Genomic DNA, 19,074 nt, shown 5'->3' on the forward strand with positions numbered 1-19,074 from the left:
ACACAGTAACCCCATTAAAGGAGATGTACAGTGCAATTCTTCTGTATCGAGATTGCAGTAGGAGTTCACAGGATCATAGAATCCCAACAGTGCAGAAGGAGGTCATATGGCCCATTGAGTCTGCATTGACCACAATCCCACCTAGGCCCTATCCCCGTAACCCTATGCATTTATCCTAGCTAGTCCCCGTGACACTAAGGGGCAATTCAGCATGGCCAAACATCCTAACCTGCACACCTTTGGAGTGTGGGAGGAAACCGGAGGAAACCCACACCGACATGGGGAGAACGTGCAAACTCCACACAGACAGTGACCTAAGCCAGGAGTCGAACCCAGGTCCCTGGTGCTGTGAGGCAGCAGTGCTAACCATTGTGCCACCATGCCACCCTAATGTCTGACTTATTTTTAATGCTTCTTCTTGATAGTATTAAACTCAGTAAAACTGGACCCAGGATCAAAGATGAGTGGTTGATTATTTTAGGGTTCCAGCTTGGTTGGTCCTGTGGCTTTGCAGACTATTGAAAACATGATGTCAATCCCAATAACCTGGGAGCATGTATCATCGAGACTACCACATTATTTCACAATTCAATTGATCATGAAGGATTAACTACAAACTTAACAATTCTCCCATTGATTGTGGACTGCTGACACAATCCCAGCACTGGAGGACCAGGATTTTTTGAAAAATTATAATTACTAATGGAATCAAATTCTGCTCAATCACAGAATCCCTTGTTATAATGATAACACTGAATCTATTATAATATAACAAATGACAAAATGATGTGGTGGTCAGTTGACCAGCTGACTCGATATAAATAAAATGCAGATGGGAATTGTGGGGAAGTTGTATGGCCCAGGGTGTGGCCCCAAGTGGAATAATGAAATTTCTTTATTAAACTTTTTTCTTTGATTTACTTTCAGAAGTTAGTTCTTTAATTGCTTGCCACTGCAATATTCCTACTGCCGGATGAACATCCCTACAGTGCAGACTGTGGCCATTTGGCCCATTAAGCCTGCACTGACAATAATCCCACCCAGGCCGTATCCCTATAACCCAGCGTACGTACCCTGCTAATCACCCTGACTCTAGGGGGCAATTTAGCATGGCCAATCAACCTAACCTGCACATCTTTGGACTGATAACCATTTAACCTTGCTACACCACGTGAAAGCATGACCCAAAATTCAACCATTTCCATGTATTTCCACAAACATTTATTTTCTCTCCCTCTACACTCTAATAGATGAGGCCTGTTCAGATTGGAGATGCAGAGAAACAATGGGTGGCGCGGGCTTGTGGGGCCAAAGGGCCTATTTCCTGTGCTGTGCTGTTCTTTGTTCTAATATAAATAGAGGCACACAAAAACAAAACACTGGACAAGCACGCATGAAGGGAGTTGTCCAAATCAGCCTAGAAAAACTAGAGTGGTTCCACCAGATACTTCATTAACGTACCTGAAGCTATTGAGTAACGGAGAGACTGGGGGGAAGAATCAGCATCTGTACAGAACAACTGCAACCCCTGAACGTTTGTACCCACAGCTGTGTCATCGAGAATTGTCAGTGAATAAACCTTTGGCTGACAGTCAGGTGGTTCATCATTGGTTGGAAGAATATGAACTCTGACCTGGAACATAATAGCATCTAGTTAACAGAAAAGCACACGGTTTTCTGAATTACCTCCACCCACCAGAGCCGATCCAAAGCCGATGAGCAGCCTCCCGCTTTATTATAGTTACCAAAATGTCATTCGATCCCAGTCACCCACCATCAACTTTGAATTTAAGCTATTCAAATCTCTTTCAGAGGTCATTGAAACAAATTCTGATCGTTGTCCTCTTCCATTGTCTATCATGTAAAGAATCGCTGCTTTGCAATCAGAAATGGAAACGCTCACTGAATATTTTTTTGAGTCCCTTTCCTGCCCCAGGAAATTTGGTCAATGCCGCACCCATGCTGCCGTGGCCAAGATCAGCCAATTTAACAGAGGGCAGGAATCAAACTTGGGCCTTTCCTGAATTACCCAGTGAGCCGCTACAGAAACTATTACTTCCCCCATTAATTAAAATGTCAGATGGAACTTTATTAAAAGTTTGTTTGTGGGATTTGGGTATTGCTGGTTCGGCCGACATTTATTGTCCATTGCTAATTGCCCTTGAGACAGTAGTGATGAGATGCCTTCTCGAACCACCGCAGTCCCTGTGCTGTTAGGAATTCCAGACTTTTAACCCAACGACTGTGAAGGAACAGTGATATATTTCCAAGTCAGTATGGTGAGTGACTTGGAGAGGAACTTGCAAGTGATGATGTTCCCATGTATCTGCTGCCTTTGTCGTTTCGACTGGGTGGTTGTAGGTTTGGAAGGTGCTGCCTAAGGAGTCTTGGTGAGTTGCTACAGTGCATCTTGTAGATGGTACCCACTGCTGCCATTGTATCACTTTTGGAGGGAGTGGATGTTGGTAGAGGGGGTGTCATCTCTACCAAGGACAGCAGTTAAAAGTTCAGTTCAAAAAGTTCAGCAAATGTGGGTATGCAGCTGCAAGCTTTATTTTGCTTATGGTGTTTCTCCAAAGTTTCTGCAGTTACTATAGTTACAGTAGGAAGATCCCATTCAATTGGATATTCAATGACATTAGGGTGAGAAGGAAGATTTTTTTCTTGCAGCTTTTGAGACATATGACAAAAGTTTTGTGCCTGTTGGTTCAACCAAAAAACATCTGGAATTTATCTGTACCAATTGCTTATAGTCTGCAAATCTATTCAGACAAGCTCCTGAAGAATGAATTTGCATTTATATAGTACCTTTCACAACCTCAGGGTGCTCCAAAGTGCTTTATAGCCAATGCAGTCACTGTTGTAAATGCTGCAGCCAATTTATATACAGCAGGCCTTCATTAACAGCAATGGGTGACCCAAGTTGGTGAGTGAAAGAGTAGAAAATCTTACACAAAAGACAAGACTGTGGGGTGAGAGGTGTGCAGGAACGAACACAGCAAGTCATTCTTTTACAGGCCAGTAAGAGTTATGTTTGTGGGGAGTGTTTTAGTTAACAACCCTCCTCCAGTCGCGTGGCATTCTGACTCCATTAACTCGCGATCTGGCCAAAAGTCAAGAATGTGTGTTTGCGCCAAGCGAATTCTTGAGTTGTGTTAAACTTAACTTCCTTAATTAATACCTTCACAATGTCAGGCAAGGTCGACAAGTGACCATTGAGCCAGGCAATTTTAAAACTCAATTTGTCTCCCTGGCACTGAGAGAAAATTGAAAACCCTAACAGTGAGGCTGAGTTTAAAAAAATTACACAAATGTTTTGGTGAATAGTTGAACGTTGGAATAATTTCCTCATTAAATAAAAACAATGATTTTCCTACTCATACAGCTCAATATCCATTTAATAGTAATCACCAAGTGGACTAACCTCTAGCATTAGAAACCACTTACAGTAGTTGTAGCAGTCTTTGGATTACTAGAATCTTTATCAACAGCCTGCACCATCAGGTAGTGTTGGGCAGTTGCCTCATAATCTGGTTGAGCCACAAGGTATATTTCACCCGAATCTGGGTTGATCCAAAATAACTGATTGTAGCCCAGCGTGCTTCCACCTCCTATCAGTGAGTAACTGAACTTAAGTTCTGGGAACTCTTTATCTTCTGCAAGTACTCGCCCAATCTTTGTTCCTACTGGAAAACAAAGAACAGAAAAGACAATGTCGTATAGAATCATGGTGTAGAGGTGCTGGCATTGGAGTGGGCACCGTAAGAAGTCTCACAACATCAGGTTAAAGTCCAATAGGTGATGAAGGGGCAGCATTCCAAAAGCTCATACTACCAAATAAACCTGTTGGACTTTAACCTGAAGTTGTGAGGCTTCTTACTGTATAGGATCATTGCTGTGCTGGCACTATTACTAATTTCACTTCATTCAATTTGCTTATCCACAACTTCTTACAACCCTGAAATCGGAACATAAAAAATAGGAACTGTCTCCCAAACCCCCAGATTATGTCCCCAAACCCTCCCCCCCCCACCACACACAAACACAAAATCCCCAGCACCTCCCTCACAGAATCCCCCGGCAGTGCCCCCTGGCAGTGCCAGTGTACTGCCCAGGCATGACCCTCCCCCCTCTGGTGGGATTTATTTGTCAGTCCCCCGATTTTAAAAACCTGTTGTGAACCCTGCCGGGCGGGGGAATTGGAGGGGGAATTCACTACGCGAGGGATGTTAAATATATTAAAATGCATTTAAATGGGATTTCCATCATTGCATGGTGGGAATCCAGTTACATCGCTGGCAGAGGGCTGGGACAATTGAAAGGGGAAATCCTACCAGTATAAAAGCCACTTTGGGATTCTTTCTCAATATCCACCCTCTGTCATTCCTGCTCATTGAAAACTAGGGTGAAAAAATCCACCCCCCCCCTCCAGACTTTATGTTTCAGGTTAATGAGTGGTTAGCACTGCTGCCTCACAGTGCCAGGGACTTGGATTCAGTTCCAGTCTTGGGTCATTGTCTGTGTCAATTTGCACATTCTCCCCGTGACTGGGTGACTGCAGAGATCTTGTCCCAAGTTCGTGAACCAGTGGAGGCGTGTGTTATTTTCCTCCGGAGGCCTAGTGATACTCAATACCAATCGGCCAATGACCGGGGCAATATTGGGCCACCAGCCTGATTTTAAGTCCCCACTTGGGCAGAAATCTCAGACTGAGAGCAGCCAGCCAGTCAGAGACTGACAGCTCACAAGTACCAGCAGCTATAAGTGGGAGCAGTGGCCATTGCCAGTCGTACAGTGGAGACTACCTAGAGGGTCAGCAATGGACAGAGGTAAGCCTGGAAGGGATGGCGGGGATTGCTGGCGAGGGATGTCAGTGAATGAGTGACTTTTCCCTGGTAGGCCGAAGCTGGGTGGACTATCAGCTTGGCAAGTCCTTGCTTGGTGCTAATGAATACCTGCGACAGTGGGATGAGGCCATTGAGTGGCCCTGAAGGGTTACTTGAGAGACTCTCAGCAGGAAGGCCGTTTGCAAGTCTTTCTGTCCCAAAATCAATCTCTGAAGCTGAAAACTTGGACCTCAAAGAGAGTGACCTTAGGATTATTATCAGTGCCATGTGCTAGTCAGAGTAGAAACAGCAGGATACATAGGATGAATACGTGACTGAAAAGGTGGCATGCGGGGCTGGGTTTCAGATTCATGGGGCATTGGGACTGCTTCCGGGGGAAGTGGGACATGTACAAACTGGATGGGTTACACCTGGCAGGACCGGGACTGATGTCTTTTGTGGGGAGGAGGTATTTGCTAGAGTGGTTGGGGAAGGTTTAAACCAAAATGGCAATCAGATGGGAACCTTTGCAAGGGTTCAGAGCAGGGGAAATTAAGAACAAGAAGAAACAACAGTAAGGAGAATAAGGGAAGTGATAGAGAAATCAAATGTCACATTCAGCTAAGGACTGAGTAAAAAATAGTAGGAAAGAGGTAAGAAATGTTCAAAGGGTTCACTTAAGGTTTTGTATCTGAATGCTCAGAGCGTTCGAAACTAAATGGATGAATTATTTGCATAAATAGTTGTAAAGGGTTATGATACAATTAGCATTCTGGAGACATGGCTCCAAGGTGGCCAAGGATGGAAACTCAACATTGAGGGCTATTCCGTATTTAGGAATGAGAGACAGAAAGGAAAAGGCGGTGGAGTTGAATTGTTAATTAAGGATGATATTGATATGATATTGAGGAAAAATAGTAGCATAGATAATCCGGAATCTGTATGGGTCCAGTTAACAAACAGCAATGGGTAGAAAGCTGGTTAACAGATAGGAAGCAAAGAGTTTGTATAAATGGGTTTTTTTCTGACTGGCAATCAGTGGCTAGTGGGATTCCGCAAGGATCTGTGCTAGCACCCCATTTGTTCACGTTATATATTAATGATTTGGAAGAGGGAACTAAATGTATTATCTTCAGATTTGCAGATGATACAAAGTTGGGTGGGAGGGTGAGCTGTGAGGAGGATGCAGAGATGCTTCAGTGTGATCTGGACAGGCTGAGTGTGTGGGCATATGCATGGCAGTTACAGTATAATATGGACAAACATGAGAATATCCACTTTGGTAGCAATAATAGGAAGATACATTATTACTTGAATGAGTGTAAACTGAGAGGGGTGGATACTCAGTGAGATCTTGGTGTCCTTGTGCATCACTCATTGAAAGTAAGCACCCAGGTACAGCAGACAGTAAAGAAGGCAAATGGTATGTTGGTCTTCACATCGAGAGGATTTGAGTGTAGGGATAGGAATGTTTTGCTACAATTGTATAGCGTGTTGGTGAGGCCACACCTTGAGTATTGTGTGCAGTTTTGGTGTCCTTATCTGAAGAAGGATGTCTTTGCTATAGAGGGAGTACAGCAAAAGTTCACCCGGCTGATCCCTGGGATGGCAGGTCTGTTATATGAGGAGTGATTAAATGTGTTAGGATTATATTCACTGGAGTTTAGAAGAGTGAAAGGGAATGTCATAGGAGCTTAGAAAATTCTAACAGAGTTAGACAAGGTAGATTCAGAAAGAATGTTCCCGATGATGGATGAGTCCAGAACTAGGGGCCATAGTTTGAGGATAAGGGGTAAACCTTTTAGAACTGAGGTCAGGAGAAATTTCTTCACTCAGAGAGTGGGATATTTGCAGAGTTCACTCCCACAGGAAGTAGTCGAGCCAAAACATTGGGCCCGATTTTATCATTTGGACTCTGAGGACCCGATGCGGGCGTAATACAGATCCGAGCCCGGAATCATCTTTGCAGTGCATCCACACGCTTTTTGCCGGCTGTGGTCAGATCCGCACTGTGGGCGGGGCTTAGCGCTGCTGGAACGATCGGAGCTCTGAAGTGCGCATGTGCAGTTAGAAAAAATTTGAAAAAGTGCACCTGGGTTGGGAAAGGGAAAAAAACCAGGGAGAGCGGCTGTCTGACCCAGATCACCCTCTGGGGGAGGTCAGATGCATCTCGGGGGGGGGGGGGGGGGGGTGGCGAGGGGAGGAGGCGGATCAGATGTATCTCGGGGGGTGGATGCAAGAGGGCTGATCATTGTCTGGTGGTGAGGGGGAGGCCCGATCGCTCACTGATGGGGGGTGCAGATGGTTCTCTGGTGGGGGGGGGGGGGGGGCAGGGGGGTTCGCTGCCACTCTGCGGGCGACCCCTCCTCCCCACTGGGGGAACGAGTCCCTCCTCCCTATTATGGCAGTGTGTCAATTCTCACCAACTAAATGAATGTATACAAATGAGCCTAAGCTCTGACACTTATGAATAAATTCAGCGATTCAATTTTTAAATGACATCTAGTGTATACTTCTCATGTCTTATACATATTAAAGCAATAGGAAACCAGGAGGAGGGATCGCCTGCAGAGTGGCAGCGGACACCCCTTCCACCCCCATCAGCGATCCATCCGCTCCCCCCCATCAGTGAGCGATCAGACCTCCCCTCCACCACTAGACAACAATCAGCCCTCCCGCGCTCCCCCCACAGAGGACGCTCTGTCCCGCCTCCTCCTCCCTCTGCCCCCCTCCCAGAGGATGATCTGGGCCAGAGAGCCGTTGCAGGCTCTGAAGCCGCTTCGGAGGTTCCCCTGCAAAATAAAAATCGGCTTCGGATTTTTATTTAGCAGGTCGCTTACAGCGCGGATCCGGAATGGATCAGACGACGGTAAAGTGGGATTTGGTGGGAGAGTTGGGCGCGCAGTTCATTAAATCGATTTAAATGCATGCTAATACATTTAAATCGTCAGGCCGCCTGATTCGGGCATGGACCAGATCTGCGCCCAAATCGGGTATCAGCAAAGCTGCGATCTGCTCAGATTCGGGTACAGATTGCGTTAAAGGCGTGACACCTGAATTTACCGCAAATTTTTGGTAAAATCGGGCCCATTGTCTGATTTCAAGAAGAAATTAGATATAGCTCTTGGGGCGAAAGGGATCAAGAGATATGGGGGGGTGGGGGGATGCGAAAGGGGAACCAGGATATTGAATTTGATGATCAGCCACGGTCAAAATGAATGGTGGAGCAGGCTTGAAGGTTCGAATGGCCTTATCCTACTTTTAGTTTCTATGTTTCTAAACTCCAATAGAAATAAAAGTTTGGTGCTATCAGGCCATCATGATCCATGGCCTGATAGTGCCAAACTTTAATTTCCTTAACATAAATAAATAGGGATCTAAAGCAAGAAGGTGGCTTTTATCCTGCTCCTTCCTCAAGCCCTGATTCATTTATAATTATTTTGTCCTTGTTTTGTACTGAGTTTTATCATCAAACTGTGGAGCCAATTTCTCAGGCACCTTAGCCAGAAATAATGAGCTATTTTGTCCTCAGTGCCATTAGATATTTACTTACTTTCACTGAATTCGGATACGTTGAAAGTATATGACGTCTGGGTGAAAGATGGATGAAATTCATTTCTTGGCGTAACTCTGACATATACGGTTACTGTATCTAGGTGAGATAAATCGCATATCATGAAATAACTAGTAAATTAGTAGCTTCCTATGTAATATGTCATATACAACATGCAAATCTTTCAAAATTAGAACAAGTTGCTTCTCAATTTTATTTCTGTAATGTTTGCTCTTAAGAATAATGTATCTAGAAAACTAAAATCTCAAGGGTTAACGTAGATAGCCCATGGACATGCATGATTAAGCCATGTGCATTGACTGCCTATTTCATGCTATCTCCTGTTCTAATGATTTCAATGTCTAATCAATGCTAACTGAACAATTGATGATCTGGGCACATCACTTAAAACAAGCCTGCATTGCTCAAAGCTAGTTTGCACCGCCTAAAGGATAGGTGTATTGTGGCTGAAATAAGTGGCTCAGAGTTCTGTAGGAACAGAATATATAAAACAATCAGTGATTAACCTGCAAGCGGTTGGTGGATCCTTCAAATAGGGGTTGGGGTGGGCTTGGGGGGAGGGGTCCTCTCTACTGATGAATGAATGTTCTCTTGTGCTTGGTTATGAGACAACATCGGCTGGAGCATTAAGCTCCAGAACAGCAACACTAACATTAAACACTGATACCATGAGCTGCCTGCTCTGCACGTCCAGCAGACACTCACTGTGTGGGCTGACACTGTCACCAAAATGACATTCAGTGTCTCTCACACCAGATACCTACTTGCCTGCTGTGGATGCCATTTTGGGGTCAGTCGGGCATTCATAGCACCGATAAAACTGGGCACTAAGGAGCCAAATTTTCCGTCCTTGGAAATGTAAAATTCTTTCCTCTACCAATAATATTGAATGACTAAATCAATTGCCCTTCCCAATGAGTTCCTAGCCAAAGGGCAGTTGCAAGATAAGTTCCTAATTTAAAAATAAATTGGAAATATGACATTCAGAATATATGATTTGTAAATATATACTGAAGTTTCATTATAAGACAATTTGTTGCAATGACTTTTTCAGACAGCGCATTTCAAATCATCATAATTTAAGGTTAGTCACTTACCCTGGTAATATGGGGGGGCAATATCTGTGACAACTACCGACAACACATAGATATTGTTATCTTCAAGATTAGTAACAGCTTCAAAGTTCAACTTCCCAATAACCTACCAGAACAGAATGGAGGGCGTTGATTGTAATGGAGACTTCAGCATTGAAATTGCTCAACAACTAAAGTGCCTCAGCATTTGTGCTTGAAGTTTGAACAGCAGTCAGCATTGCAATAAGATGATAATCTATCTCAGGAAGTCCACTTGACTATCTAACCTCCCCATCTCACATACTAACTTCATTAATGGAAAGCAAAAGGCATGGTTAAAACTTTTTGAATTCTTTTGCATTTTTTATCTCCCTTTTTGTCAGGGTGTATTGGCACAGGTGACAAAGATATGTCTATCGCTGCACCCTGGTAGCCTTACCCTGCCCAGAAATACCTTGTTGAGGTAGCCCAAGTCATGTGAAGAACATCACAAAGAGAGGTCGAGTTATAATTAGCAAATGCAAGCTGATGTCCACCTTACGTGATGGTTTTAGCTGATTTTCACCCTCACCCGACCTTCCCAAGTCAGTGAGCACTGATACCAAATGCAGCACCCCTTCTTCATATTACAGAAAATGCCAAGGCTTTTGCTAAGGATTATGATCCAGTTCCAGACATTGGAGGTGCTTTCGTCAGTGAACCATCAGACAAGCTTTACCTGGTTGTCATGGGAATGCATCTGAGATTTTTTTAACTGGAGGGTCAGTTTTTTTCTATGAAGTCCATATTTTACAGTCTTAATAGGTCAACTGATTTGGCATGACCTAAGTTTTAAGTTTACATTTATTTATTAGTGTCACAAGTAGGCTTACGTCATCAGTGCAATGAAGTTACTGTGAAAATCCCCATGTCACCACACTCTGGCACCTGTTTGGGTACACTGAGGGAGAATTTAGCACGGCCAATGCACCTTACCAGCATGTCTTTTGGACTGTGGGAGAAAACTGGAGAATCTGGAGGAAACCCATGCAGACATGGAGAATGTGCAGATTCTGCACAGACAGTGACCCTAGCCTGGAATCGAAACTGGGTCCCTGGCGCTGTGAGACCTATGCCACCATGATTTATCCTTATGTAGGCTGAAAAGTGAGACTCGCATACCACAATAGTATTATTATTCTTCCCATTCAGAGCAAATCTTCCATTAGTCCTCAGACCAGGCTGAAGCAAAGTTGTGAACTGGCTGTTTGCGAGATCCACATCATTATCTCGACAGGATATGGTAACAAGCGTTGTTCCCTCTTCAGTTTTTTCTGGAATCTGAATGCTGAGAAAAGGACAGAATGAGCAGTTAGCATTTTTGGAACTCAAAATCCTTCTGAATTTCCTTCTTATATCTGTTATTAATTTTGAACAACAGTTTTTGTTTAGTACTTGTCACATTAAAAAACAAGGTGTGGCCAGGCATGTGGAAACAGGGCAGGTATCTCACACAATGGAGCACCAGGATCAGTGGAAGTGCAAGAGGACCTGCAGGAATTGCACCAGTGGATAAGAGTTATCAGATTTCCCATAGCATATTCCATATTCTCGTTTACAAGTGTTGGTTAACATTGTACACAGTGGAATGGAAATCCAGGGAAAAGTATTGATTGAAGCAGAGTTTTACAGCCATAAGAGAGGTTTGAAATGTCACTGCTGCTGTTTTGCTGATATGTTTGGATTAATATAGGAAGTTAAAGCTTTATGGGATATATGAATGTGAATACAGCAATTTTTATGATGCCGCATCCGTGATCTTGGAAGGATTTGATTCCCTGGCCAGCTCCCTTGGAGGACAGTCAATAATGTAATCCTATTGTGCCATTCTGTGCCCCTTGTAATGTTTCGTACCCCAATAGCACTTTGAGCTGATGGTGGGGTTTACAAGTTAAGAGTAATTAGCAATGATCCTGGTACCTATCCAATCTTGCGTGGAAGGAAAGAGATGGAAAGTCTGGAGTAGAAAGCACAATGGTTATCATTGCTGCCTCACAGTGCCAGGGACCTGGGTTCACTTCCTGGCTTGAGTTACTCTTTGCGTGGAGTTTGCATACTCTTCCCGTGTCTGCATGAGTTTCCTTTGGTTTCCTCCCACGTCCAAAGATGTGCAGGTTAGGTTGATTGGTCATGCTAAATTGACCCTAGTGTCGGGGGATTAGCAGGGTAAAATATGTGGGATTATGGGAATAGGAATTGGGTGGGAATGTGGTCAGTGCAGAATTGATGGGCTGAATTGTCTCCTTATGCACTGTCGTTGTAAAAAGGCTTTGCTCATATCCTAGCTTACACCAAGTCTATTTCACCCTTTACCTCAGAGTTTGCTGACCAGTGTTGGCTCCTAGATCACTAATGCTACAATTTTAACATTCTCATCATTGTACTAATATGCCTTTAAGAGATATCAGCATAACATCACTTAAAGGGAAATGTGTCATGTCATCCAGTCTTAGTTTAATTTTTCCTTTGAGCACAGACAACCCCTAATGTCTCCAAACTATGCAGCAAAATGAGACTGTTCTCATGTGCCTCATCTTATTAAATGACACAATGTGTTTACCCAATCCCATATGAGTGATCGGTGCCCTGTGTCTTGTACAGTATTAGAGTCCAAGGATTATATTGTCACAATGACACAACAATCCTTATTTTCAAATGCCTCCATGATCTCGATCCCTTCTGATTTCTGTAACCTCCTCCAGTCCTACAGTCCTCTGACAAATCTAATTTCCTTCCATTCTGTCTTCTACTGGCTGTGAGACTTGATTTAACATATTCTTTTGTTGTCTAGAAAGAGCTGGTGACAAAAAGGATGCAACCCAACTGCCACCACAGCAGTTAAAAGAGCTATCACTCTTAAAATCACTCACCTGATGAAGGAGCAGCATTCCAAAAGCTCGTGATTCCGAATAGACCTATTGGACTTTAACCTGATGTCATGAGACTTTTTACTGTACTCTTAAAATAGATTTGAGGTCTGACTCCAGACGATTACAAAATTCTGTAACTGTTTCCCTTCTGAATTATAAGATGCCTAGATTGGATTGCTTTGGGCAGTATTCATGGTGGCAATGTAAAAATACTATTTTAAGCTCCAACGACGTGAATGCATTTGCCTTGCCTGCTGGCTCCACAGCCAGTTTCTCTTCCTCGGGACCAGAAGATTGTTACACCAGACTGGATACCAATGGACACTAGTGAAGCTCTCGATAATCGGGGTGCCCACGATAAGCAGTTAGTCATTGGAGATAGGGTGAAATTTGAACGAGGCATGAACTATACGCTGGTGAAACTAAAAAGGGAGCACTTCAGCTGGCATTATTATCCATTTTGAAAACCCAACATGGCTAAAGAAGCTATCAGCCAATGCATATTTTGTAAGGACACAGAATGATTGAAGAATCATTCAGGCACCCTGCAATTTTTGTCTCAATATTTTCAATAACCTTCACGAACATAATGGGTGCAGATTTCCTCAGTATCATAAAATACCATGTGAAGAACAGAACAAGACTGAGTATGTAATAATCAGCACAACTTTCCCAAATGTACATCCACGTTGACAGTTGAACCCTGATACGTGCTCAGTGTGGACTTGCTTCTTGCTGACATAACCATCACCTCTTCCAGGACCAGGATCACTGACTGACAACAAAATACTTCTAAAATGTGAAGAGTGTGTGTGTTTTTTTGCCCTCTGTTTCCAGAATCCCTGTGCCCCACAAACAAGGAGGTGATTCAAATCCAGGCTGAAGCCCGTGTTCATCAGTATTTTCTCCTTCAATACAAGCCCATGCCAATCAATCTTTTCAACTTTCGAAAAGTAAAGAACCTTATTAAACAAAGTCATCAATTTGAAAATCTGCTCTAGTCTTGCCACACCCTGCACACAGAACAAATCTCCGTCCTCCTGTAAATGATAGTCTCCATTGTGCAATGAAATTTAACATTGCCCAGTCAAATTCTTCTAGTATTACGAAATAAAATAGTTAAGTAACAGTCAAATTCTTCTAGTATTATGAAATAAAATAGTTAGGTAACAGTCAAATTCTTCTAGTATTATGAAATAAAATAGTTAAGTAACAAGGTACCTGTGCATATGTGGAAAACAGAAAGGCTGGTTATCGTTGATGTCTCTTATGATGACTATTACTGTCAGTGAAGCTGAATGCTCTCCAGAAGGGCTGTCTTTTGCAACAACATCAAACTCTTGGGTTGGAATAACCCTGAAAGGTCCATTGTCTCTGTCAATTATAGCTGACACGATCAACTCACCTGTAACTGCAACAGAAAACCATCAGACTGCACTAAGGATAGGACTTTGCTTTTACAGGCTTCTGAATATTTTTGGAAATAAAGCATTGCAAATGTTAGTAAAAGTAATCCCTGCTGGAAACCTTTGGAGCACCAGGTCAAAGTAAGATCTAACTCAATTGTGACTCCATTCCCCCCCGTCATTCCAGTGCTAGAATAATCTACTGTAACTCAAATGTGACTGTGTTGGTTAGAATAGAATAGAATCATAGAATCCCTACAGTTCAGAAGGAAGTCATTCAGCCCATCGAGTCTGCACTGGCAACAATCCCACCCAGGCCCTAACCCGGAACCCCCTGTATTTACCCTGCTAGTGTCCCTGATTCTAAGGGGCAATTTAACATGGCCAATCTACCTAACCCACATACCTTTGGAGCGTGGGAGGAAATCTGAGCACTCAGAGGAAACCCACACAGACACAGGGGGAAAATGCAAATTCCACACTGACAGTTAACCCCCCCAAAGCTGGGAATCAAACCTGGGTCCCTGGTGCTGTGGGGCAGCAGTGTGGTATCGTTGTGCTATGGTGCCACCCCTACAGGAGTGCTGCTATCTTTTCAAATGCACGCCAGCAAGGTGTCAATCCATTCAGTAAAACTGGGTGTGGTAATGTGACCCCTTTAAGAACATAAGAACATAAGAAATAGGAGCAGGAGTAGGCCATCTGGCCCTTCGAGCCTGCCCCGCCATTCAATAAGATCATGGCTGATCTGTCGTGGCTCAGTTCCACTTTCCGGCCCTCTCCCCATAACCCTTAATCCCCTCTCTTATCAAAAACCCATCAACCCGCTTCTTGAAAATATTTAGCGAGGCAGCCTCCACCACTTCAACGGGTAGAGAATTCCAGAGATTCACCACCCTTTGAGTGAAGAAGTTCCTCCTCAACTCCGTTCTAAAACGCCCCCCCTTTATCTTCAGGCTGTGCCCCCTAGTCCTACTGTCTTTTTTCAGTGGGAAGAGTCTCTCCACCTCTATCCTATCCATCCCATTCATCATCTTATACGTCTCAATGAGATCTCCCCTCATTCTTCTAAACTCCAACGAGTACAAGCCTAGTTTATTCAGCCTCTCCTCATAGTTCAACCCCCTCAACTCCGGTATCAGCCTAGTAAACCTCCTCTGCACTCCCTCCAAGGCCAAAATATCCTTGCGCAGGTGCGGCGCCCAAAACTGCACACAGTACTCCAGCTGCGGCCTCACCAATGCCCTATACAGCTGCAGCAAGACCTCCCTACTTTTATATTCAATCCCCCTCGCTATGAAGGCCAGCATCCCATTCGCCTTCCTGACCACCTGCTGCACCTGCCACATGATCAGGCTGGATCTATGGAGAGGGTGCGCTGGAAGCTGAAATAACCAGGAGGAAGAGTGTGCCTCTGGGCGTGGGGAGGTACCTCGATTGGAGCCAGCGAGGAGAAGAGAATGGTTCAGTCAGACCTTATCTCGTATATGTACTATATTGAGAATCATTCATTCTTAACAAAGCTACAATAAGTCATCTTTGGCCCATTGCACTGTGTAAATTAAGAAGTAAAGAGAAGGGATAATGAAGAACACTTTGGATTTTGGCTGGTGAATAAAGCGAGCTGGAAGAATTAGTGGAAGTGCAGAAAGATTTACAAGTTTTGCTGCAACTATACGAGGCATTAGTGAGATGCACTGGAGAAATGTGTACAGTTTTGTTCCCCTTATTTGAGGAAATATGTAATTTCATGAGAGGAAGTTCAGAGGAGGTTCATTAGATTGATTCCAGAGATGAAGAGTTTGTCGTATGTAGAGAGATTGAGCAGATAAGGCCTGTACTCTCTAGAGTTTAGAAGAATGAAGTGATAAAAGGTGATAATAGGTATTGATAAAATAGACATGGAGAGGATGCTTCCTCTTGTGGGGCCATCTGGAACAAAAGCTCATAGTTTTAGGATAAGAGGCAACAGATTTAAAACTACCGGGGTGATTATCTAGCGGAGGCCGTTTAGCGGGCTCCCCACTTTGGGTGCCACAGCCTCCGTGAGTCTCCGGAGCCGGGAATTCCAGCGTCATCAACTCCATGCCGGAAATCGGTGCTGAGCTGACCTCCATATGTATACCTGCATTTGAATCCCATTAGTGGGCCTGGGAATGGAGTCTCCGGGTCCACTAACTTACCCCTTTCCATCACTGCCAGGAGTGGTTCACTTCACCGGGTTTACAACAGCTCTCCCCGAATGGGGAACCGGCAGCCAAACCCTGCTAGAGTGAAGGGTGGATGTGGAAGCCTACCCAGGAGGTCAGGGATAAGGGGCATTGCCAACATCGCAATGCCAGCTTGGCCTCCCATCACTGCACAAAGGGCAAAATGGCAATGCCCAAGGGGCAACTTTGCATCAGGCAGTGGCAAGGGAGGAGCAGGGCCAGAGGGGTGGGGGGGGTCCCTCTGCCATTCTGTAGTCGAGATCACTGGCAGAGGATAATCGCGAGCTGGCCATTTGTGTGGGAGGGGCTGCCAGGGGGAGGTTGGAGCTGCAGGGGACAGAGAGTGAGAGGATCAGGACTGGCCCTGAGATGTCCGGGAGGCCAATGATAGGGGTATCGTGAAGCTGGCCAGCAAACAGGACACCAGCAGTGTGGGGTTACTGTGCATGCACCAACCTCCTCTATGACAGATCAGCACATGTGCAGTGGGCTATGCTGCCAGCCTCACCAGCAGGAAAGGCCCCGCTCCCTGAGTTTTAGCATGAATCTCTCTGAAGCACACTGCAGTGCATAGGGTGTGGCAGATTCATTTTGAAAATCCTGCTAAAACAACCAGCAAATTTTTACGCAAATGTGGCACTTAGAATTTTTTTGGAAGAATCCCAGCCTACTTCTCTCAAAATGTCATGAGCCTGTGGAATTCACTACTCCAGAGTACGGTGGATACTGGGACATTGGGCAGAATTTTACAAGATTGATTCTAAGTGTCCAGCTAACTGAGAGAAAATGGGAGAGCTCCTGATCCCTGTTTGGGTGAGTTTTCACACCCAATCTTATGCATTTTGTCTTCGAAAATATGGGCTAGACTGTTTCTAGCTGCTGCAGACAGTGGGCTGGGCTTAATTCACCAGCCTGCCAGGAGAGGGAGTTATTGCATATGTCCAGACTTCTGAAGTTGCATATTCACAATTCCAAAACCAGGGATCTGACAGAGAGAGAAAGACAGAGAGCTAACAGATCTTTGCTGCTAAGTTTAAGATTTAAAAGTTTATTTACTGGTGTCACAAGTAGGCTGACATTAACACTGCAATGAAGTTACAGTGAAAATTCCCTAGTCACCACATTCTGGTGCCTGTTCAGGTACACTGAGGGAGAATTTAGCATGGCCAATGCACGTGTCTAACCACATAAGGCAGTGGGCCCCCCTGCCTCCCCAACTTGTGTTGCAGAGTGGCAGCAGACCCACCCCATTCAAGCCACATCCTATAACTTCCAGCCCCATAGGCCCCACCCTTTGGCTGCCCAGTTTGGCAGTGTCAAGGTGCCCAGAGGGCATTGCCCAGGTGCCAGGCTGGCAGTGCCAAGGTACCAGGGTGGCATTGCCCAAGGGGCACCTTCCTTGCTCTTGGCTTCTCCAGGGGGTCTCAATGGCCTCCAGTTTCACTAGCAAGGTCAACAGGACGACTCCCTGTTCATGGGGAACAGGTGTTTTCCTTGCTGGAGAGAACCTCTCCAAGTGAGCCTGGACAATTGAGCGCAGGGCTCACTAAACACATGTAAATTCAAATTTAAATATATTTAAATAAATCATTCAGCCTCTCACCCATTTCTGGTGAGAGGATGAGCTCGCCAGAAATCTGGCTCTCGTAAAATCGTGAGAGCTGAGAAAGATCCATGGTGGGGAAACTCTGAAGCAGCGATCAATTCCAAAGTGCCATCGCTGAGAGCTTCAACTGCATGGTGCAGACACTAGCGGGCATCAGCTGGCATTGATGCCCGCCAGTGTCTATCCCATGGAGTAGCCCAGGGGCCCACGAGCACCCGGAGGGAGATCAATCCTCTAAAACACATCCCGGGAGAGCCTGGCAGTGACCAGCCAATCTGAATCCCCCCCTTTCTGCGACCCATGCAACTCAGGCACAGTGAGCTGAACAGGGTCACGCGACAACATCAACACCACCCAAAACTAGGCTGGGGCCCCCCACATCCTCCAGAGGACACCCACCAATGGTAATTCAGGCGACAGGATATAGAAGCTCTGCCGCCACATCTGACATGCATCTGGGGACACACCTAGATATAGTGGGAAGATTTGCAAGTGTAAGGAATTGTAGCGCATACTGTGGGCATAGTTGAATTTAGCCGTTAGTCGTTGGGGAACATTGTCACTTGTCAAATTTTGGGGTGTCACTGGATTAAATGTTTTTATTGTTTACGACTTTAATGCCATAGACTCTTAAACCTCTTAAACCCCGAGTGAAATGAGACTTCTCCCCATCTGGACAGTTATCCTCACTGGGCCTCAATGTCAGGCAAACGGTTTAGCCCCCACATTGAGAACATTTTGTTTGCAGTGATAGAACTGAGGCATGATTCAGTGAGCCCAAGACCCTCGTCCCTAATCCCCCACCAAGCTGATAGCCCTGGCACCTGAGGCTGACACCTAGCCTTGACTTTGAGACTGTGAGGAGCTGATGTTGCTGAGGGTTAATCCTTTAGGGCCAATTTGTGTCACAAGCCTGAATCTCAGGAACATAACAAGGCACAATTGTTTTCTCCTTCAGGGAGTGGCAGAGTTAACAGGCACCCGACTTAGTCAGACTGGATATTTCAGACACTTCATTGCTGTCATTCCTCTGTATTTAAGCAGACTGGATAGCTAATCTTTAGATTGACATCCCACCTCCGCTCCCCCTCAGATTGGGCAAAATTGCTTTTTCTTTCAACGTCTTATCCACTCAGCCCATCCGGCCTGGCTCTACGGCTCTAATCACATCCCATTCCCTTCCCCATGTGCCCCACAGCTGCCTTGGTATCAGGCACTTCACGGCAGAGTCTCACAGCACAGACTGCAACTTCAAGACCACCAACATCAACCACGAAGTAAAGCCATCTGCCCCCCAACAGCTCACCAGGGGTGGCACAGTGATTAGCACTGTGCCTAGGACTGATTCCCGGCTTGGGGTCACCATCTGTGTGGAGTTTGCACATTCTCCCCGTGTCTGCGTGGGTTTCCTCCAGGTGCTCTAGTTCCCTCCCACAGTCCAATGATGAGCAGGTTAGGTGGATTAGCCAT

General features: G+C 45.0%; 1 protein-coding gene across 1 annotated transcript in view; it reads right to left on the reverse strand.

The window, feature by feature from the left end:
* LOC145344358 (cadherin-related family member 3-like) overlaps window positions 1-19,074 on the reverse strand; it is a 65,400-nt gene that overhangs the window by 3,783 nt on the left and 42,543 nt on the right. The window contains exons 8-13 of the mRNA XM_080191485.1: window positions 13,604-13,793; window positions 10,635-10,800; window positions 9,498-9,600; window positions 8,380-8,478; window positions 3,441-3,686; window positions 1,462-1,626 (exon numbers count right to left, since the gene is read on the reverse strand). Of these exons, the coding sequence (XP_080047611.1) occupies window positions 1,462-1,626; window positions 3,441-3,686; window positions 8,380-8,478; window positions 9,498-9,600; window positions 10,635-10,800; window positions 13,604-13,793 (969 nt within the window). The remainder of the gene's footprint in view (window positions 1-1,461; window positions 1,627-3,440; window positions 3,687-8,379; window positions 8,479-9,497; window positions 9,601-10,634; window positions 10,801-13,603; window positions 13,794-19,074) is intronic.

This window comes from Carcharhinus amblyrhynchos, chromosome 6, assembly GCF_965287045.1.
Source record: "Carcharhinus amblyrhynchos chromosome 6, sCarAmb.v2.hapA, whole genome shotgun sequence".
In the NCBI taxonomy this organism is placed as follows: domain Eukaryota; kingdom Metazoa; phylum Chordata; class Chondrichthyes; order Carcharhiniformes; family Carcharhinidae; genus Carcharhinus; species Carcharhinus amblyrhynchos.